The 20,684-nt window shown below is 45.0% G+C and overlaps 2 protein-coding genes across 7 annotated transcripts in view; both read right to left on the bottom strand.

Moving 5' to 3' along the window:
• LOC120901826 (ankyrin repeat and ELMO domain-containing protein D) overlaps nt 1-17,182 on the bottom strand; it is a 67,997-nt gene extending 50,815 nt beyond the window's left edge. For 2 of the 6 annotated variants that reach the window (XM_040310121.1, XM_040310127.1), the window contains exons 1-2: nt 17,058-17,182; nt 14,735-15,508 (exon numbers count right to left, since the gene is read on the bottom strand). In XM_040310121.1, the coding sequence (XP_040166055.1) occupies nt 14,735-15,155 (421 nt within the window). In that variant the 5' untranslated portion in view covers nt 15,156-15,508; nt 17,058-17,182. Of the gene's footprint in view, nt 1-14,734; nt 15,509-15,602; nt 15,764-17,042 lie in introns of those variants that run through there. The other 4 variants (XM_040310122.1, XM_040310123.1, XM_040310126.1 and 1 more) reach the window with 4 other exon arrangements.
• A 717-nt stretch (nt 17,183-17,899) lies between these two features.
• On the bottom strand, nt 17,900-20,086 carry LOC120903737 (membrane-bound transcription factor site-2 protease). The gene is made up of 2 exons (XM_040313335.1): nt 19,825-20,086; nt 17,900-19,757 (listed from the first exon to the last, which is right to left on the bottom strand). Exons 1-2 carry the CDS (start codon nt 19,897-19,899, stop codon nt 18,294-18,296), a joined length of 1,539 nt encoding a protein of 512 aa, XP_040169269.1. The 5' UTR covers nt 19,900-20,086; the 3' UTR covers nt 17,900-18,293.
• Nucleotides 20,087-20,684: the final 598 nt, after the last annotated feature.

The following is a 20,684-nucleotide window of genomic DNA, read 5'->3' as shown; positions in this document are numbered from 1 at the left end:
ACGATCATTTCAAGCGAATTTTGGTGGAATTTAATTATAACACCCAAGTCCGCGAACCGGTTGAACATCGCTCAGCTGCATCCCATTGAAGAATATCTAGACCATCATGATGCAAAAGCTCTACTCCAATAATTGTGTCGCGAAAACCGATGAAGAAATAATAAAAATCGAGCTAGGTCCTAAAAACATGCCTGCACGCATGTCTTCGTCCGCTCTGATCCGACAATTCCGGATAACTGACGAAAAGCAGCTCGCAATGTAATAGGTTTATTTTTGCCAGTAAGCTTGAAGAATTACATTTCAAGAGATGCTCATGGGAAGAAATGATCTCTCTTAGTTTTTATTCTAGAACCAGCCGAAACAAAAAATTAATGCAAACGATACACAAAATAATACGTTGAAGGCACTTAAGCATTGTCCAACGAGACAAGCGAGCACAACGTTTGACATTTTTAACCCCATGAAATAATTGCTCGTCATTCGTAAGCCTTCCCGCCGTCTTCCGAACAAAGGAACAATGCAACATTCTTCCCATTACCACACACAATGCACCTTTCAGACATTAAATGCGCCCTCCCTGGCACAAAGAATGCCGCGTCCATTTCGTGCCTTCTCAATCAACGCTACGCCCAACGCGAACAAACGCGACCACCCTCCGGCCCAGTCGGAAGTGGGCGGTGTGGGAAACGATTTCCTCTTTGCGCCGATTTGCATTCCGGCGGTTGGGGGCAGCAAAAAGGCATCCGTGACCACGTGACAGGTAATTTCCGTGCAGCAGTGCCGTGCTTCGTTCATTACTCGCTCGAGTCCCGTGTGCGGGGTGCGCTGCTTTTTTGCCATCCTTTTGCCGCAAACACTCCGAGGTATGGTGACCGATTCTTCTTCTTGCTGCTGGAGGTAAAAAGCAGCGCATTTTCTTGCTCCTTTCATCCGTACCAACACACTCATCATACTGGTAAGCTGGTACAGCGCGCGTTACATACGATTTGCTTATGCCACTGTTGTTCGATGAAGCACGTTTCAGGCTTAATTCATAGGCAAAGAAAAGAGTGGTGCAAGAAAAAGCCACGTGATAACGAGCTTCCAGCTGTCCGGTAAATGGGGGTGGAAACCACCAGCTCGAAGAGCCCTCCAGCTTGCCCACTTCCGCGCGCACGGCGCATTATCTCGGTAAGGGTATAACGAGCGGAAGCCAACCGGGGGAGGTTAACCGACAACACCGTCTTCCGTAATTGATCCTCCAAACCGAACCGAAATTGCTAACGACCGGTGGCTTCACCCACCAAGCCAATGATAATGTGCACTCGATACTTCCGGTGAAGAGGCATCCGGTTGAAGAGCGGTTTTGCCCTTCGGTAGCTATTTACTGTCCTTTACCTTTCGGGCAGAAGTGGTCCGTTCGTAGCGGGCGAAAAGTGTGTTTCTTGCGCTATCGAAACCCTGTGCACACGCTCTGTAAGAAGGGCTCTGCCTGTCCTTAAGGCAGGACGACATAATTGTAACTGCTTTGACCTGACCCCACGTTTTAGTTTCTGTTCGTTTAAGCAAAGTAATGTTTACACCCAGTAAGTAAATGCACACTCGTAACGTAATCACTTGCTTCTCTCTCTTTCGTTCTCTCTCTCTCTCTCTCTCTCTCTCTCTCTCTCTCTGTCCCTCTCACATTTTCCTTAGCAAATAAAAAAAAACCAAAACACAAGGGGACGCCACGTTCTGCAGAAGGAGGCCAATTGGGGCCAACGGCACTCAGCGAAAGTGCAAAAGGCTGGTGGGAAATTGAATTAGCCCCACACCGCTTGGCGGTCGTCTTCGTGACGAGGGTCGCAATGGTTGGGTAATTAATTGGTACACACGCACCCTTACGACCCCGCTCCCCCCGGGCCGGTAGGGTGAGAAGGTAGCGAAATGAAATCCAACGGCAAAGAAACACAGTGCGCGCAGTGTGCGGGCTACATTTACACCGTTTAAGAGAGAATGTAAGACAAGGCACAGCAAAAAACAAAAACTTAGTAATTTGCAGCTTAGTAAGATAGTAGCAGCTTACGGAGTGGTCGGGCACTGTGGTAGTAGAAAGAATGGAGCAAAGCCTATAAGCACAATACTCAATCAGTTGTCGGTGATATGCGGTGCACGCGTGAGAATGGAAACAGAAAGGGTTTGAGGGGCATCATTCATCACTTGCTCACCAACTGGAATTGTATGTGTATGTGTGAATGTGTGTGTGTGTACAATACTATCGGCGATCTACTTGTAAGCTGCAGGCAGGGCTGTAGGACCCCTGGAAGCGTTGTTTTGTGAAAGATAGGAAGTACTATAACATCAACGTTGGCTTTCAGTTTATGACGCAAGTGAGGCGTACTAATTGAAAGATATCTTATCACACGGAAGAAACATGAACGGACGGGAGGAATGGCAACCGCTGATGGGTTATTGCTGCCAAGGGATGTGCCCCAGCGAAGGCGCCCGTCCGGATGATGATGGCCGATGACTGATGGGGACACAGTAGCCTTTCAGTACGAAGTAATTAATCGCACTGAATGGAGTTCCATCATGACTGTGGTTATCTGTCATGGCAGGCAAACAAAACAAGGTTCCTGTCCATTGTTTGAGGAATTGGTTTTTCACTACTCCAAAAGACAATACAATCTTACATACTTTACATAATTAGTTTCTAGTTACGTTAGTTTAATTGAAGCTTCTTCGTCTTGATAAGACATTTTCGAGTTAAATAAAATTAGTTTTTCATGGTTTTATTTACATTATGAGTCCCAAATCAATATTCCAAAAATAATCAAACTTTAAAATATAATTTAGTATAACGGTTTGCACTTTCCATTTCGGTGACGGTGTGATAAATTATATTGCATCCTTTCCTTTTACTAGCGCCCACACAACTTCCCACAGCTAAGCAATTCATTGTGCTGCTGCTGCTGCTGGTCACAAATTCCATTCCTCCTTGACAACATTCCTGGCAGTTACAGTGTGGGTAGGTGTGGTCAAATTCTACCACAACCACTTGAGGCTTTCGAGGCTTCAGGTACGGTGTCTCGGGAAGCATTCCAAGGTGGGACCGACAAAAAAAGGATTGAAATAAACGGTCACTTTTCAGGCCTCTAGAGTGTCTCGTTTCACGTGAATGAAGATTAATGAAGTCTGCTGCAAGGTGCTGCAAGGTGGCAGTTGATTTCTTTGCGCGTGAAGGAACCACAGAAAATGCTCTAGCCAAATCTCGCCCATCATTCTGCCCATCCGCCGACGTAGCTCAAATCGTAGCGCTCGGTACCATCATCCGATGGTGCTAATTAATTAATGATTCTAGCGGTGTGACTTTTATTCGGAAATGAATGCAGAAACAGTGGTGGCTTCGTTTTTGTGTGCCGTTGTTTTGTTTTACCTCTTTGTCAGTGTAATTTATTCGCCTACCTAAGGAGGAGGACGAAGTAGACTGTCAATCGGTTTATCATCATCGTGAGTACGATTCTAGAGGAAAAGGGCATTGGATTAAATATCGCTATATGCATACACCTGGATAACAAACCATTTACGCGTCGATCGGAGGATAGCGCACTGGGTACTATTGCGACAGTCGTATGCATGAATATTTCATTGCATTTACATCGAGTGTCGCAGCAGTGGAGTGTTTTTTTTGCATTTTTGCTCCTCGTTTTATGCATTCGTTTCACCATTTGTTTGCACAGGGTTAACGTGCTGAGGGTTTTTATAGTATTTTTTTTTTTTTTGCAAAAAATATCAACGTATGAGCTAGCTTCTAACAGGAGAACGAGTCAGAATATCAAGAAGCATAAAGCAATATATTTTTTATGAATTCTGATTTATGATGTAAAACAATACATGTGAGATTTATAGATTAAACGAAAAATAAGTGTGAAGTAAAGTGTAAAAACTCCGCAGGATTATAGCATCGTCTATGCAGCGATACATTTCCCGAGAGGGGTGTCCCGTAATCTCGTGTTTGTATCTTGTACAAGCATGATATTTTTTCCACTATCTATGATTTTCATCGCTCACTTCATTCCAATCCCCCCTCTATGACGTACATGCTCCACCAAACATGAGGAAATGTGTAAGGATGTGGCAAAAAATATGGACAAAATAGATACGCCACCAGGCGCCTCCATCCATTGAATCACCGGGCGTCTCCATCAAACTAAAATGGATGACTTAAATTGAATTGTTTTGATTTTATGGAATGAATGCATCTAAAGCGGCATCCGATTGGGCTCAATTAAATAAAATGCTTTATGTTTTCCATAAAGTAAAGAAAATCGAGGACAAAAATTTAAACATAATAAACATAATTTTGACTGTTTTTTTTATTTTAAAACCATAAAAAATCAAAAAAATCAAGTTTTTGTCATTCCATTGTGAGAGACGAACTTATTTAACGAAACAAACCCCTATCATAATTCTCAACCAACGTACTGGAAAACTATTTCTATTCGCAGTCTTGCTCACTGAAACCACTCCACAGTGCACCACTTTGACAGCTCGTTGAGCAAACAATGGGTGCAATAATAAAAGCGACAGAAAAACAAAAAACCTACAAGCCCGCATAAAGAAGACATTGCCTTTTTGCCCGGCCACATACAAGTGGCAATGAACAAGTGTGCTAGGTGACGGAATAATAAAAAGGAAACATAAGCGGCATTGAGTGTACGGTATGTAAGCGGCAGTAAAGATGTCTAGATAATACTCAAACTGCTCTCTACCACCCAAGCACTTTCGTAAGCAAGTGTGCTTCCCTAGCGTGGGAAAACAATATTGGAATGAAGTGAAAAGGTAGAAGAAAAAAAAACAGAAACAATGCCACTACTACTGTGCCAGCGTTGATCATTCTTTTCACCTTTCAAACGGTGCCGCGCTCTTGTGCCTTCGTTCAAGCACGCGCGCCTGGTGCACATTCCACTCCACTGGCACGAGAGACATGGAACAGTGTGTGCTGAGGTACGCTTGCAACATACGTACTACAATCTGGAATCCCCACGAGTGTCGTTGAGCTTGTCGTCGATGGGGTATTGTTTACTCCCCCGATTGAAGAAGTGCACCGTGTAGACGAGGAACCTTTTTTTTTGCAGAATGTGTACGGGAGTGTTTCAACATTGGTGTAACGTTTGCAATGATTATGAGTTGATTTTAAATTTCCAGATAAACTCGACGCACGCCCATCGACAGGAAGTGCGGGTTGGCCGAAATAAGGTTTGATTAAGTAAAGTGCATCGGCGGGAACAGATTTCCATTTTCCGAGCATACCAATAGTAAATGAAATTTCCATTTTCGAGCACTACCATAAAGGCCATTATTCCATTATTCTATCGACACAGGCACGCTGTGGTAATGTAGCCCAGTCGCATGTATAGAGCAGTGCGAGTGCTGTTTGTCTACACGTTCGTATCGAAATTGTGCATTCGGTCGGGTTGTGTGCAAATGAGTTTTTGGGGGCAAAAAAACCCCCAAACCCAATGTCAACAGGCAGCGAATACGGTAAGGTGAACCACGCGCACTGGTGTAATGTGCAAACATATTGTTACGGCAGCAGCAACAGTTTGGAGATGGAGGCACCAGTCATCGATGATGGTTTAATCTAATTTACAATTCGCATCACGAAACGTGTGCTAGTTTTCCCAATTTTAATTACACCGTGGGATATAGTTTTCGCATTATGATTAATGTGTTCGAACGAAGTGACATTCTGCTATTTAATTACAATTGTATGAATAGATTTGAATTAGTTGAAACCACTTTTTTAAATGTTTTTTTATTAATAGTTAAAATGGGAAAAAAATTTATAATTAAAAAAAGGACCAGCTTTTGTAATTCTAATTCTTATTGATTACATAAACTTTTACGCAAGCTCTGCTGGAGCAAGATTCAGTCATACAATTTTATTCGATCATTATATGTCTCGAAAACATTGGAAATATTCAACAATGCTTGGGCATTGGTTTTATTCATCACACGCGGCAAAGTTGGGAAATAATATCAAATATTATTGCTCCATCTATCTAGTAGCGTGTGCGTCAGTATCGGTATAGAGAACGGTCCCCGTCTTTTAGAGCACGGCAATCGTTCCATTGAACTTTACTTCTACCAAAAGTTTCTCCATTCACAGGACCCGCCTCATCAGCATTTCAATGATGCTTCCCCAGCCCGTGGTTCGTGAAGTTTCACGACCCACAACTTTGCACCCTAGGAAGCTTTGTCGTAACAGATTTCGCCCGTTCTGAAGAATCAGACGTCCGGTGGCGTGTAGAAACAAAACATAAAACCCACTACCACCGCAGCCCCCGCCCGAAAAATGGCCACAGCGTTCCACATCACCACCCGCTTTCTGAAGACGTTTGTCAGCATTTCCATAATAAACTGAGCAAACTAACAACCCGCTGAGCAGCGCTTGCTGCACAATTCTGCTGATAAGGTTCTCCCCCACACAAACACACACGTATACCCCGCGTCGACACAAAAGCTATTGAACGTTCGATGATGTTTCTTGCTTACCGTTTGGTTGCTTTTTTCCATTATTGAACACACAAAAAGCAACACTTCGAAGGCGCCGGGTCGGAGCGCCAATTTCGGAGAGCCAGCGCGCGGAACACGATTGCTGCACTCGTGTGGCACTGATTGGAAGCGAACACGCTTAATGCGCTTTTAGCAGTGGTCGAGAGTTTCTGCAGCGAGACAATTTATTATGAGCGCCCTCCAAGAGCGCAGCATAATCAGCATCTCGAAGATAGTGCTCTGTTTTTTGCTGCGGCTACTTTCTTATTGCGAGTTCATATTTCTCTGCTTGAACAAAATAAGAATACAACTACATCACTCAAGCTAGTACGAAGGATAGAAGTCAGGAAAAGATTGCGCTATCGTTTCATTTTCCAACATGAATATCGAACGCACATCTTGAGATACAAAAAGAAAACAAGATACACTGCTGCCTGCCAAATGAATGTGAAATCCATTTTTAGAGATACTCTTGGCCAATTCAAGCATTCAAGCGAAGGCGAGTGGAAATCATTTGATACGAATGTGCCCGGTGATTCTTTCTTTTTTTTTTTGTTGGTAATCAACAAGGCATGAATAGCAATCACGGCGCTCTTCTGACAAGTATAATCGATTTTGTGGCAATCAGGAAACAACAGATTTGGTTGTTATTTTTCGGCTTTCTACGAAAAAAAGGTTCATTATGCAATGGAGCGGATGTTAGGATGGCTTTTTTAGCTTCAAATGTTTCTGTTGAGTTTAATGTATGCATTAATGTATAAACAAGGCAATGTACATATTCACACATGAGCAGGTATTAACACATCTTCAGCAACAACAAAACATATAAAAGGTAACTTGAGCTTGAGCTTTTGTTTAAAGCATCCAGAAAAGCTCCAGAAGATACCAGTATCTATATCTAGATTAGTGAGTCTGTATTTAGATTAGTGATGTGCTCTCTGGAGTGCATCCACGATTCCGATACGACTACGGCTTTTGTTAGTCCGATTCTGGCTACGGCAAAATGAGAATCACTAGTTCCGCCTGGAGTCGGAGCCTTCCGGAATCACCCGGAGTTGTCCAGAGTCGTCCGAAGTCGGAGACATCCGGAGTCGACCGAAGTCGGACTCATCCGGAGTCATCTGAAGTCGTCTGCAGTCGTCCGGAGTCGTCTGGAGTCGTCTAGAGTCGTCCGAAGTCTTTTGGAGTCGTCCAGAGTCTCCGGAGTTGGAGCCATCCGGATTCGCCGGAAGTCGTACTCATCTACAGTCGTCTGGAGTGGGAAACAACTAGATCCACCCGGAGTCGGAGCCGTCCGGAATCATCCGGATTCGACCGAAGTCTAATTCAACCGGGGTCGTCTGGAGTCGTCTGTAGTCGCCTGAAGTCCTCCGAAGTCGTCTGGAGTCATCTGGAGTCGTCTGAAGTCGTCTAGAGTCGTCCGGTGTCATCTGGAGTCGTCCGGTGTCGTCTGGAGTCATCTGATGTCGTCTGGAATCTTCTGAAGTCTTCTGATGTCGTCCGAAGTCTTCCGGAGTCATCCAGAGTCGCCCGAAGTCGGACTCATCCGGAGCCGTCTGGAGTCGTCTGGAGTCATCCGAAATAGTCCAGAGTCTGAGTCGTCCGGTGTCGTCTGGAGTCATCTGATGTCGGCTGGAATCTTCTGAAGTCTTCTGATGTCGTCCGAAGTCTTCCGGAGTCATCCGGAGTCGCCCGAAGTCGGACTCATCCGAAGCCGTCTGGAGTCGTCTGGAGTCATCCGAAGTAGTCCAGAGTCTGAGTCGTCCGGAGTTGTTCGGAAATGCCCGGGGTCGGAGTACTCCATAGTCAGCCGAAGTCGACCGGAGTTGGATTCATTCGGAGTCGTATCGTACTCCATGCAACTTATGACGACTCCGGACGACTCTAGGCGATTCCAGACGACTCTGGATAATCCTGAGCGGACCTACCTTCCGGAGTGGGTTCTGAAATTATCGGAGTCTGATCGGAGTCAGTTCCAGATTTTGCCATCTTTAGTCATCACTACTTTAGACCCAATTTTTCATAGAAAAAAAAATCATTCATTTCAGTGCAACTGGTGGCATTGTTTACTATTTGAACGTAAAAATTAGGTGTATCCATTAAGTTCAAAACATTTTTCATACGCACTAGTGTAAACCAACACCACTGAATGTACACAAACAACGCTATTGTATGTGCTGCTGCTGGGAGGTCATTTGCTTTTCGCTACCTTAAATAGGTTCGTTTTGAACTTTATCAAACTCACCTGTTCAACCGTTCAACAAGGGTGGTTGGGTCTAAGGGCAATGAGGGGCAAAATTTACGATTTCGTGCCAGAGGTAAATTTGACAGTACACTACTGTGCCACGATAATAACCAGCGCAACAAAAACAACAGTAAAAGGATGGAATAACTTCACGACCAGCCCATGGTAAGGCTTCGGAACCCACCGGCTGGACAAAATTTACAAACAGTTCACGCTTGTTGTAATCCCAAACACGTGGTGGGATGTGATGTTGAATGCGCTACCCAACACCTCCTCCACGCCGCGATTTTACAACTCATGCACACACCTACAACCACGCTGGTGGTTGTCTTTTGTTTCAACCGTTGTGTACATTCCATTGCGAGCACAACCCCGCCCGAAAGGATCCGGAACGGTGTTTGCTGAAGCGAGGGATGTAAAAGGGGTTAGTAGCAATTCGTGTACTAACCATATTGTGTGACGGTAACGACTGAACTAAAAAAGTACCTGATTTCATGCAAGCCTAGACCCTTTTTCCGTATCCGTTTGATGGCTGTCGTTGCAAAAATCAGACACAAAGCACGAAGCTTCATATCTGTATTACAAAGAAAGCCGCACAATCGGTAGACGTTGTAAGTTAGTTTTCCATCATGTGGAACTTATTGTTCATAGCATAGCGTTTCAAGTATGATGCAGTGGCGTCATTTGAAATTTATGCGCATTGCATGTTGCAAAATTTTCACTTCCGTTGATTGTAGTAATTATTTTTATCACAATCTTTAGCTTCATTTCTATTGAAGAATAGAAATAACAGAAAATGATTACCATTTTTTTATCAAAGTTTTGAAAAAAGCTAATCTGCTCTGGAAATAAATCTATAATAAAAGCAGGCAGCGAAACCTACAACAATTTTCTTCCTATCAACTGCTAGCCATGCCAGCTCCGGAGCAAAACATGCCGGACGTTGCGCTTTCGTGCGAGAGCTGCGGTAATGGTTTGACCTTCGCACACTTTGCAAAGGAAATTATGCTAACAATTTTGTCTCTATCCCTTCCTATTGCCCAGCCACTTAAGCCCGGGGCCACTGCAATGCGGCCACTGCGTCAATGACCTTAAGCTTTTGCGATTTTAAAACGATAAATACACCCAACTCATCCTCGCTCGTTCGGTAAGCAAAGCAAACGGCGATATTGCTTAAAGTATTTGCAGCGATAAAAGTTTTACTTGCACGATCCTTTTGCAGTGAGCTGAAAATACTTATTTCAACAAACAATTTATATTAAAAGAAAATTGAGTACATTTACATACCCCGTCTGCTTCCAGATTCGCTGATCGATCGGCTATTGAGGGGAAAAGTTTTCCATCAACGCGCTCTCACCTGTTGGTGTGCTGCTGATGGTTTGAAGCATTTTCATTGACTAACCAAGCGAAAAAGAGCAATACTTTGGTTGTTTACCGGTCACGGGGGTTTCTCTCGGCGGGCCGAGAGTTTTCCATTTCTTTTCCTTTACCGACAGTGATTAATCACCGGACGGTACCGAGGTTGCAAAGGGTGAAGGAACGGTTTCAATATGGAAAAGTAAACATCGATCTTTGGTTGCTTTGGCAATGCATTGAGATGATTTGCACCAAAAGCTTAGTTTCTTTTGATTCTATAATTCTGATTTAATTTTATAATTTTGTTAAATCAATTCACTAATTGTTGGTACATCATTTTGAAAGAGATTTCTTGGTATCACAACTTCGATTATGCATCTTAGTACTGAGAACCGCGTAAACTTTAAAATTCTTATATATTCCAAGATATTGCAATGCTCGAATTAGATTACATTAGCAAAAGTTTTTTTCCAAAGTGAGATTTGGTCGTTCATCACATTGAAAACTTTTATCGAGCTTGATTGAAGAGGCGGTAATGTACGTTACGATCTCAGCGAGCAAATGTGTCTATCTCACTGCACGCTCAAAAATTCAAACGAAATAAAGAAACAACCCATAACATTCGGAAAGGCTGCGAGAGCATATCATAACATTTCGAGTGTTATGAAAAGAGGTTTATGAATACCGTACGCCCTCTGCTTTCAGTCAAATGATAGACTCGCACACATGCTTAACGATCGAAACGTGATCCTTGCTCGTAAAGTTGCCATTCCGATGCTTTTGCAAAAGCGCTCCGTTCGCTAACCGCTTTGGCACGGACACGGGTACGTGTGTGAAATATTTTATCAAATCGCCGGAGTTTCAAGGACACGGCATTGCCATACCAGTCACTGTGAGTTTGCTCAGGATCGAGAATAGCATTGCAACTCCAAAAAGCAAAATGGGATACACGCAAAACAGGGCCGCATCTTGTATTCTTGTTTCACCGATTAAAATCGCTTGATCCTGCAGGACACACGCAGGATGGGTTTCTTATCCCTTTCCGTATTTTTTCCCCCCCAATGGCCAAAGCGAATGAAAGGATTTTCAATTCCAGCTTCATGTTTTGCGGGGAAATTGAATCCGATAAAACAGTCACCGATGGAGGGCGGAGTGGTGTTCGAGTTGCTGACCGCCCACCGTACACCGAACCGATATCACATCCGATTAAGGCGAAAAAGAGGAATGATGACAGGATGCAAAAGTGAAAGGATTGCTCTTGGTAGTAGTAGCCCGACGTCGGTGGCTAGTGGCAAGTAGCCTGAATCGATGTGTGTGTATGTGCCTCCGTTCCCAACCGATCGATAGCTTTGTTTGCGAGTTTTCGGTCAGGTTCGACGATTATGGTGCAGAGGAGTAGAGTTCGCAGCGCGACCGCATTGCAGCAGAGGACGCTGGATGCTTCAGGCAATATCGGGTGAAGATAGTCGTTGCCCGCAGGGCGTACCGTAGAGCAAAGTTAAACATTGTTCAAGAGAGAGGAAGAGATGTCTGCACGAAAAGTCGCTTTTAATCGTAAGCACAAATTTATTCAAATCGAAACACATGTATCGAAGGGTGGTAGTTAAATAGCCATCGTCCCATCGGCCATTGGATTGACATTAATGCTCCAGCACAGTTTGTAGTGGAGAGTGGGTAGCAGCACATTTTAATCATATTATTTTGCGATATGTTTGTGTTTCTTCAAAGCGTACGAGAACGAGAGCGCTGAAACATTGTATTAATGTTTCATAGACCATTCGAGTTAATTTAATTGAACTAGTTGCTACTAGAGAGAAGTGTGTCCTAGGACATGAACAATTATGCTCAAGCCGTCCTTTCATAATAAAAAAAGTATCTATTTATACACATTTTCACCAAAAAGACGATGCAATGGTCTGTTATATGAGATTAAATTCAAATATAATATAAGCAAAATAATAAACGTTCACAGTGAAGGTTAACATAACGTCAAACAAAACCGCAAGCGTATAAATATGCGCGCATAACATTTCATTCCCACATTTCATTAGGCGAATCTGCCGTTAGTTAACATTCAAGCGTCTGTGAATTTTCATACGAACGTACACTGAACAAAAACAAAGCAATGGGCACACCCACCTCCACATTTGGCTCATGCAAATTCCGTCTAATCATGATTCGATTTTTATGTGCCAACCGGTGTTACAATCGATTTCACCAAGCGGGTGGCATTCCGCTGGCCGAGTGAACAGAAACTGTTCCTAAGCGCCGCGTAACGTTTTATTTTCGCGACTCAAAATGGCAAAACAACTTTACGCAGCGGAAAAAAGTACGCAAACAGCAGTGGCGAAAAAAATCGACCCGAAACGTTCCCGAAGCACAGGAAGGCATCGCGTAAACGGAAAGTGGCATAAATAGTGGCACAACAAAACGCTGCAAACTATCGGGTTCGGTGTTGTTGGTAAAGTGTTTCCAAGATCAACAAAACAAATAATTAACAGTTTGCTTATATTGGATGGGTTTTTGTTTCCAAATTTTGTTTGAATAGATTTGGGGTAGTTTTTGTTTCCATGCCATCGAATAGCTTGAGAGGAACTATTTCATCAGGAGGAAAATAGTAAAAGCAAAAGTATTAATATACATCAACTTATAATTCATCATCCTTCAACTCCTTAACAGAATTGAGATGGCCCAAAAAATGTTTGACAAAATTTACTATCAGAAATTAAGGTTGGTCAGACGCATCCCCGTTACCATCCCACGGTCACGTTACTGTCTACTTCTGGGCCTAGAATCCTTTGAAACTAGTCACTGTAGGGCTCAAGTTGGCTTCATTTGCTCAAGGTTATTGTTTGAGAACGATTGATGATTCGAGTTTAGTCAGTAGTAATCGACTTTTTACAGTGTCGCGTGTCATTTCCAGGAACCATCAAATTTTACACGTAGCTCGTATCAACTTTCTGTATAGAAGTAACGCGCCACTTAGCGCTATGATTCGTACATTTAAATGTAATATTAAATGTACCTTGTACACCGTTAATATTTAAACTACGGACAGCTTTAAACTCCAAACCATCGGAATGTGTTCATTGAATTTCTTTATATCCAGCAGTCTCTGGCTTTTAAATTTTAAATAATTTCCATGTTGTACTAGAATAAATTAAAAATGTGTCACCACCGGAGGTTCAACATGATGTAAGCTGAATATGATTAAAAATATCATTGCAATGTTATGATTTTTTCTAAATGTTTCGAGTAAAATTATTGGAAATCTTTATTTTTTTTCAAATGTAGAAGGTTTGCTTTAGTAAAGTGAGTTATATAGAGGTTTGACCGACTAATGTTGAATTAGTAAGCAAAAATTAAATTTCCAAAAATACCCTCAGTGTATCTGTTAAACCGTTTAAGGAGGATATAAACGGAATAATAATAAACAATAACAAAAGCACATAATACGGATAATGACTTCAGTTACATGAACTTTAGTAAAATTTAATAAAAATATTGTACAAAAATTGTGCTGTTAATCCAATGTTCAATTTTTCATCACGAACCTTCCAACCCTTTACTCGTTGGCTTGGCAAAAAGTATGATTAACTAAAGTACCAGAGCAGTATCTGCATCATTCTAACCACACGACTGATGTACCACCAAACAAACCTCACATACAACCACACAGGGCAAACACACGCTCACATACACAAAACCATCTGAAGCTTCTTTCCTGGAAGCGATATTACACCTAATCCCGGGAAAGCTTCGGCCCAGTGGATTAGTGCGAACAGGGCAGATGATTAATTTGTCGTTAGTTTTAATGAGTTGCAAAGCACTTGACACATATTGGTGGAATGGTGACAGCTGCCGGTCGCGATAAGAAAATCGCTTCGGACGGGATACTGGGGAGGGGTGGGATTGTGATTAATGAGGCCGGAATGTGTGCAGCTGCGGGTGTGCGGAGGTGAGGTGAAGCGAAAGTAATAAAGCGTAACATTTCCATCTCGATCGACGCTGGATGAGGTGCCGCCGGCAGAACGAAAGTTTAGCGATTGGCAGGGATGAAAATTCTTGTTTTCCATGTGGTGTAGTATTGACTATTAAATCAATACACTACCCACAATACATGTGTTAGACAATGTATTATTGAAAATCTTCTATTACCTTTATATTTATTTCAAAGTAAATTGTGTTTATCAGGGATCAGATATCAGCAAGAATTTGAAAATAATTAGTTTTTAATATTTTACAATATGTTCAATGCATGATATGTACAATACAGATAAGTTTAATGAGATGCTGTAAAAAAAAACTTAAAAATGACAATCATCATTACTGCTACGGTTATGGTGTCTATTGATGTGTACTAATAACTTGTTCAATTAATCTAATTATATTAATATTAAACTAATTAAAATAGTAGTTATTTGCTACTCAGCACAACGTTGCAAACATAAAGAGCATGAATAAATACAAACAACATCCATAAACATGAAAGCCCACTGTACAAACAGCGTAAATGCGAAAGCGACACACAGAGAACAACACACCAAAACAAACAGCCTACGGAAACGACCTGATCTACTAAGCGTACAGTACACTAGGCACCGAGTCGACGCTTACCGCTGGAATTGTGGTTCGCATTGTTGTTGTTGTTATTGTTCCCATTGTTGTGGTTACTGTTGTGGTTGTTGTTAATGTTGTTGTTGTGGTGGTGGTGGCTCTGTTGCTGGCTGGCCGCATGTTTCTGGGCGTCCCCGTGCGCCACCATACCGTGCCCGGCGTTCGGCAGCTTGCCCGCCATGCCGCCGACCACCGGCAGCGAGTTGGCATGGGCCAGATTGATCGGATGGTGGAGCCCGTGGGCGCTGGCATGGTCGGCCGTCGTCTGTATCGCGGACAGCGGTATCGCGAGACAGTTGTTCCCGGGCGCCTGCAGGCAGTCCTGCTCCGACTTCGGCAGTGGCGAGTAGGCGATAATGGACCCCCGGCCCGAGGATGGGCTGATACGGTTGTACCGCCCACCGGTTAGCTTGTCACTCATCTTGTGCTGCCGGTGCGGCGACTGGCGCGGCGAGGAACGGACGGGCACGGGCGGGCACGGTGCGCAACGCGCTCGAACGATCGAAGGATCCGGCTGGTGGTCAGTGTCAGATCCGGCACGTGCCGATCCGTACTGATCATTCTAGGCGTTCCCCGGTCCCGAACGAAACGAGCAACGATCCTTTGGGGACTGCTACTGCATGGTTGCGTCCGAAATGCGTTTCAACAATGATTGAAATTCGGGGCACTCCGTTTACTCTTCACACTTGCTCTAATAAGCACTGCGTGCCGTCGGAGCTCTATCACGATAAATCACTTGAAAATTAACCTTCGCTAGATCCGTTAAACCAAACACTGATAAAGAGAAGAAAACACTTTAATTTCCCCTGTTCAAGTTAGCCCACGGCTCTGCACAGCCTACTACAGAGCAGGCGACGAACACTACTACCGTTTCCGTCGGAACCAATGGCCCGATTTCCACCTTTTCGACAGCACTGGATGAAGATCAAAATCAAAGGAAGAGAAAAATCAAACCATTTTGACACATTTTAAGCACAAAACTTCAAACACTGTAGCCGAAAGGAAGAACACGAGATGCACCCTCTTCAGATCGTATCGTATTTCAGACACACACGCACACATACACACACAGTTCACACGCGACGGCACAAAATGAAGCATTTCGACGCTTGCTTGATGGCGGGATTTCCCACACACGCGCGGCTCCTCTACGAACAGCCTGTTTGTTGTCACTTTCGCATACTTTTTTGCATTCTCTTTGAATCCCTTCCCCCAGTCCCAGTCCCCCCCCCCCCCCTTAAAAAAAAAAACACCCACTGAACGGATGAAGAGTTTTCCCACATTAAAAAAAAATTGGCGATGCTGCCAGTACCAGGGCGGTGCGGATGGGGCAAGGGTTTTTCGAAAGAAATTTCCGTTTTTTACCGCTATAATTAGATGGGGCACCGCTAGAGTAAGTAGCAGCATCAACAATCATCATCATCAGCATCCGTCTTGCCGGTGGTGGTCCGTGGTCTCTCTCTCTGTCTTGCTTTCTATTAGATTGGATCGTTCCCACGGTCGCGCTCGCGGTGTCGGTCGTGCGGGGTATCACGTACAGTTCTATACGTTATCTTGATCAAACACCCCTTTCGTTACCCTTTTCGCCAAAAGAAAAGCAAAAACAAAACGCTCTAAGTTTATCTTAACCTTTTTGATTTGCTTAAGACCATCGCGATCCCGACGCTTCTGCCTTAATACTAATGGGTCTCGAGTTGGGTATAAATTGGTATAAAAAGGCAAAAAAAAATGAATAAATGCAATTAACATTTTGTTTTCGGTTGACGATCTGTGGTGGAGATTTTGCTCGCTTCATTTCGTCTGGTACCGAGAGGTACGATTGCTGTAAAGGTCCAACCGGTTGCACATTTTGAGCGTATATTGCATAATTTTGCGGTTGCAAGTGGTGCAGTTTTAAACACAATTTAGTTGCTTCACGCGAAAATGCATTTACAAAATTCCAATAGATGATGCTTTCCTCGAAACGGCACGGAAACCTTCGCACGTCCTCGCACCACTGTCCGTAAACAACCATGGGCCCTCTCAAGGGTGTGCGTAAGCCGTGTGTGCCCTACGCAACTGACACGGCTCATGAACGTAAAGCAAAAAATCACTATCAAAATTCCACCTTCGCGAGTAAAACGCGTCCGAACACCCTTGCTGACACACACATGCAAAAAACCGGGCCTCCGCGTGCTCACACACGAATGCCGAATAGCGTGTGTGGTGGCGTGGTGGCGCATCCAAAACACGGGGGGAAATGCCCCGGTCAGTACACAAGAAGCGGGTGGGATTTGAAAAACAAAAAAAACCGTAAAGAAAAACACACACAGTCGACACAAACCGATACCAAACTGTCACGCGGCCGTTGCAGCACTACACGCGCTCGCGTTCGTCGCACTTTTACTGCCCGGGACAAGAAGAAAAACGAAAAGGACGAAACGGTCAACTGCTACCGCACTGCTCGGAAGCGTACCAGCGACTACTACGATTGCAAACGGCGGGGGACTAAACCGTACCACGAAGGGAACGAATTTTCCGCATACGAAAAAAGGCGCCCGCCAGTGTTGAGAGTGAGAGAGAGAGCGAGCGCGCGCGCTCGGTGGTGCGTTATGGCGAGAGAGCGAGCGAGTGCGTGCGAGCGAAGAAGTAGCTGCGGTAGTTGTAGGCTTCGCTCTCGCTGGTACACTGTTTTCCGTTCCCGGAGCCCTTTCGATTAAGGGTGAGCAGGGTAAGAAAAGAAGTAGGATTAAAGTGGGGACGCAAAAGAAAAAAAATGAGTTTTAAATCCCCTCCGGAAGCTTATCTAGAACTAGGGATGGGTTTTTAAAGGAATCAACTCCAAGGGAAGGAGGGCCTCGAGTTGGGCTTTGTTGATGTTTCCGTCCTGTTGCGGGAGATGCGAATTATGCTGCTCGCATGGGCAGAGAGAGAGCAACCGAAATTCGGCTGAGAAGGTCAGGAAATGGATCCAAGTGAGCGTAGGGCTAGGTACACCATCTCTCCCTAGGCTTTGGCCGTTTTCTCTGCTTTGTTTGTAGCGTTTCTTCGTTTGCCATTGCTGGACAGCTGACTCGAGAACATGTGCTCAAGAGCACAGTTTTCCCTCACACTGAAGTCCATTGACAACAGAGGGATGTTTGGAAAATGTCCATTTTGGCAGTAAGTATCATCGTCTTTACTAAGTTTTAGTTTTAGATCCGTGATCATGTTTATTCTATCGGTTAATATCAATACACATTATGTATGTTTTGTCTTGTTTTGTTTTTTTTTCTTCTTTTGTCTGCTATAAATGATTGTAATCAGTGTAATAGCTGCTACTAATAGTATGCTTATACCATTTTCATGTGACTAATTGTTTGCCTAACAAATGCGTCGTACCCCGTGTTCTTCCCCTACAGAAGGCTTGATACCTTGCAGTCAAAATGTTTAAAATTGCATTACCGCTGCATACCTACTCGGTGTGCTTTCCTACCCGCTAGCGCACTGCGTAGCGTAAGCGTGAATTTCCTACATAAATGGAATTCGATGTTTTTTTGTTTTTGTTTATGGCGATGATTAATGGCCCTACGCCACTCATTCATACGGACAGCAGCCGGGAGAGCGACAGCCAGAACACCTTCGCCACAAGTATGAACACGAACAGCGTGCCGACCACGTTGACCGCGAGCGAAATCATGTCCCGCTTGCTTTTCTGCGGTATCCGCTGCTGGATCGCACCGTCCGACAGCAGCGCATTGACGATGTGCTGCCCATCGAAGCCGTAGCACGGCATCACGTTGATGAACGCCAGCCCGATCGCAAACACGGTCACGTACTTGAGCAGCAGCTGGATCGAGTCGGCCAGCCGGGGCGCGAACAGGCCCGTCTTGGGGATGAAGCGTGACACGTGCACGGTGCGGGTCGCATCGCCCGGATGGCCGATGTAGATCACGTCCGGCTTCGACTCGCGCCGTATCTGCATGATCGTGGTGTAGTTGCTGATGCTCGGCTTGAAGCAGTGCCCTTCCGCACACTGCCCATTGTGCTGGCAGTAGCCGAAGCTGTTCTCGATCGTTTTGCGTATGTTGAGGCACATGTGCTGCGGTAGCGGCACGTCGTCCTCGTTCGCGTCCACCATGTACTCGAAGCAGCTGGACGCGGTATTGTCGCTGCCGCAGCACTCGATCAGCCCGTCGTTCTTGTGCGACATCGGGACGGACTCGTCGTTCAGGTGCACAAAGTCGGTCGAGACGCAGTAGGCGGGCGGCGAGTGGATCGTGTGCAGCAAACACTCGAACCAGCTGTCCTCGTGCCGGATCTCGCAGCTGTTGATCGAGCGGACGATGTCGCCGTGCTCGAGTCCGCGCGCTCCCGCCATCGGGGAGTTGTTTTTCAGCGCCGTCACGATCACACCGTCGCTGGTGCGGTAGAGCGCCGAGAAGAGGAACGGCGTGGCCATAAACAGCAGGTATGTTAGCAGGCCGAGCAGCAGATTGTGCCAGATGCCGGCACAAAGGACGCGCAGCTTCTTCCACAGGCGCAGCGTGTTCAGCAGGTCCGAGTCGAGCTGCGTGTACGCCATCGGGATGATGAGCAGCACGTGCAGCCCAAAGCCCCGGATCTGGACGTCCTCCAGTACCGCGGCCAGCCCGTGCCCGAGCTCGTGCACCACACTGTTGATGGCTAGGGCGGCCACGTAGTAGCCTAGCTCGTTGATGGGCAGGTTCACACCCGGCACCACCAGATCGATCTCCACCACACGGCGGGCCGCGGATGTGCGCGGATCGCCGCCACCCGCCCCGCCGGTTGTGACTACCTTCGCCGACTGGCCGTGAAGGTTTGTTTGCAGGGAAGACACGACAATCATCACGATGGCAAACGGCATCAGCACCAGACTGAGGTAGACGCCCGCATTGAAGCTGCAGTCGAGTATTTTCGGATACTTTGTGCTCCATTTCACGATGGAGCGGTTCAGGGCCGTGGTGTGCCACTGAAGGCGTAGGAACTTGACCGTCAGTCCGGTCCCTCGCAGGAATGCATCGTACGGGTAGTGCATGCAGCTCTGCAAAGGAGGGACATTGCACATGAAAAAAAGCAAACAGAAACAAGTGCGGAAGCGATTACTGTACCTTAAAAAATCCGTCGAAAAACAACAGCACCACGTACAGCAGCACCACAACGCCTAAAATCACAATCAGCTCCATCGGCTGGCCGTCACTGGATGGGTCACTGGGCAGGAGCGAAGGAAACCAGCACGATAGCCACCGGTTTTAGTACCAACGATACATTTTTGCGCTATAAAACTCTAAAAAACACGCAATTTTCCCACAACCACCGGCAAATTGGGCCGAATGTTTTGGTGTATTTTTTTTCTCTCGCTTTGTTGCTGTTCCGTTGCTGTCAACAGCAGCTGTCAAATTGCAAGCGCAGCGCTCACCAGAGTGACCAGAAATACCGATTTATCTGTATTCCTACTACGGACGCAAGGATAATGTATTTAAAAGGTTGATTTTTATCGCTTTTGCTGGGCGACATTGTGGGGGACATCAGTCACTCTCTGCATACAAATTTCATTACCCCTCACCAGCCCTCTCCGATTTTTATACCGGAGCCCCCGGAAGAGATATGTCAAGTCGAGAAATGTCATTTTGCTCTGAACAACTTCAGCTTGTCATTTATAACACCTTGTACGGACGTGATACGAAGTGTAAACTTTGGCGTAAATTGGATTTCAGCCATACAACTCTATAATCTTTTGACGAGAAGTCTACGCTCTCCCATACAAATCAAGCGTTAATTTTTTGAGTTTGCGCTTCGTGTGACGTCCCTATACTTTTTTGACAGATGGGAAGAAAATAGTGTATTTAGGTATTTTATCTTATTTTTGAAATCCCTCCACATAGGAGAGCATTCGTTTAAAGGTTTTTAATGATTTCCATATGGTAAAAACAAGTGCTAATGCTAATGAAGAATTGGGTCACGGAAACGC

The sequence above is a fragment of the Anopheles arabiensis genome, chromosome 3 (assembly GCF_016920715.1).
Source record: "Anopheles arabiensis isolate DONGOLA chromosome 3, AaraD3, whole genome shotgun sequence".
NCBI lineage: Eukaryota > Metazoa > Arthropoda > Insecta > Diptera > Culicidae > Anopheles > Anopheles arabiensis.
This window is presented reverse-complemented; position numbering and strand designations above follow the sequence as displayed.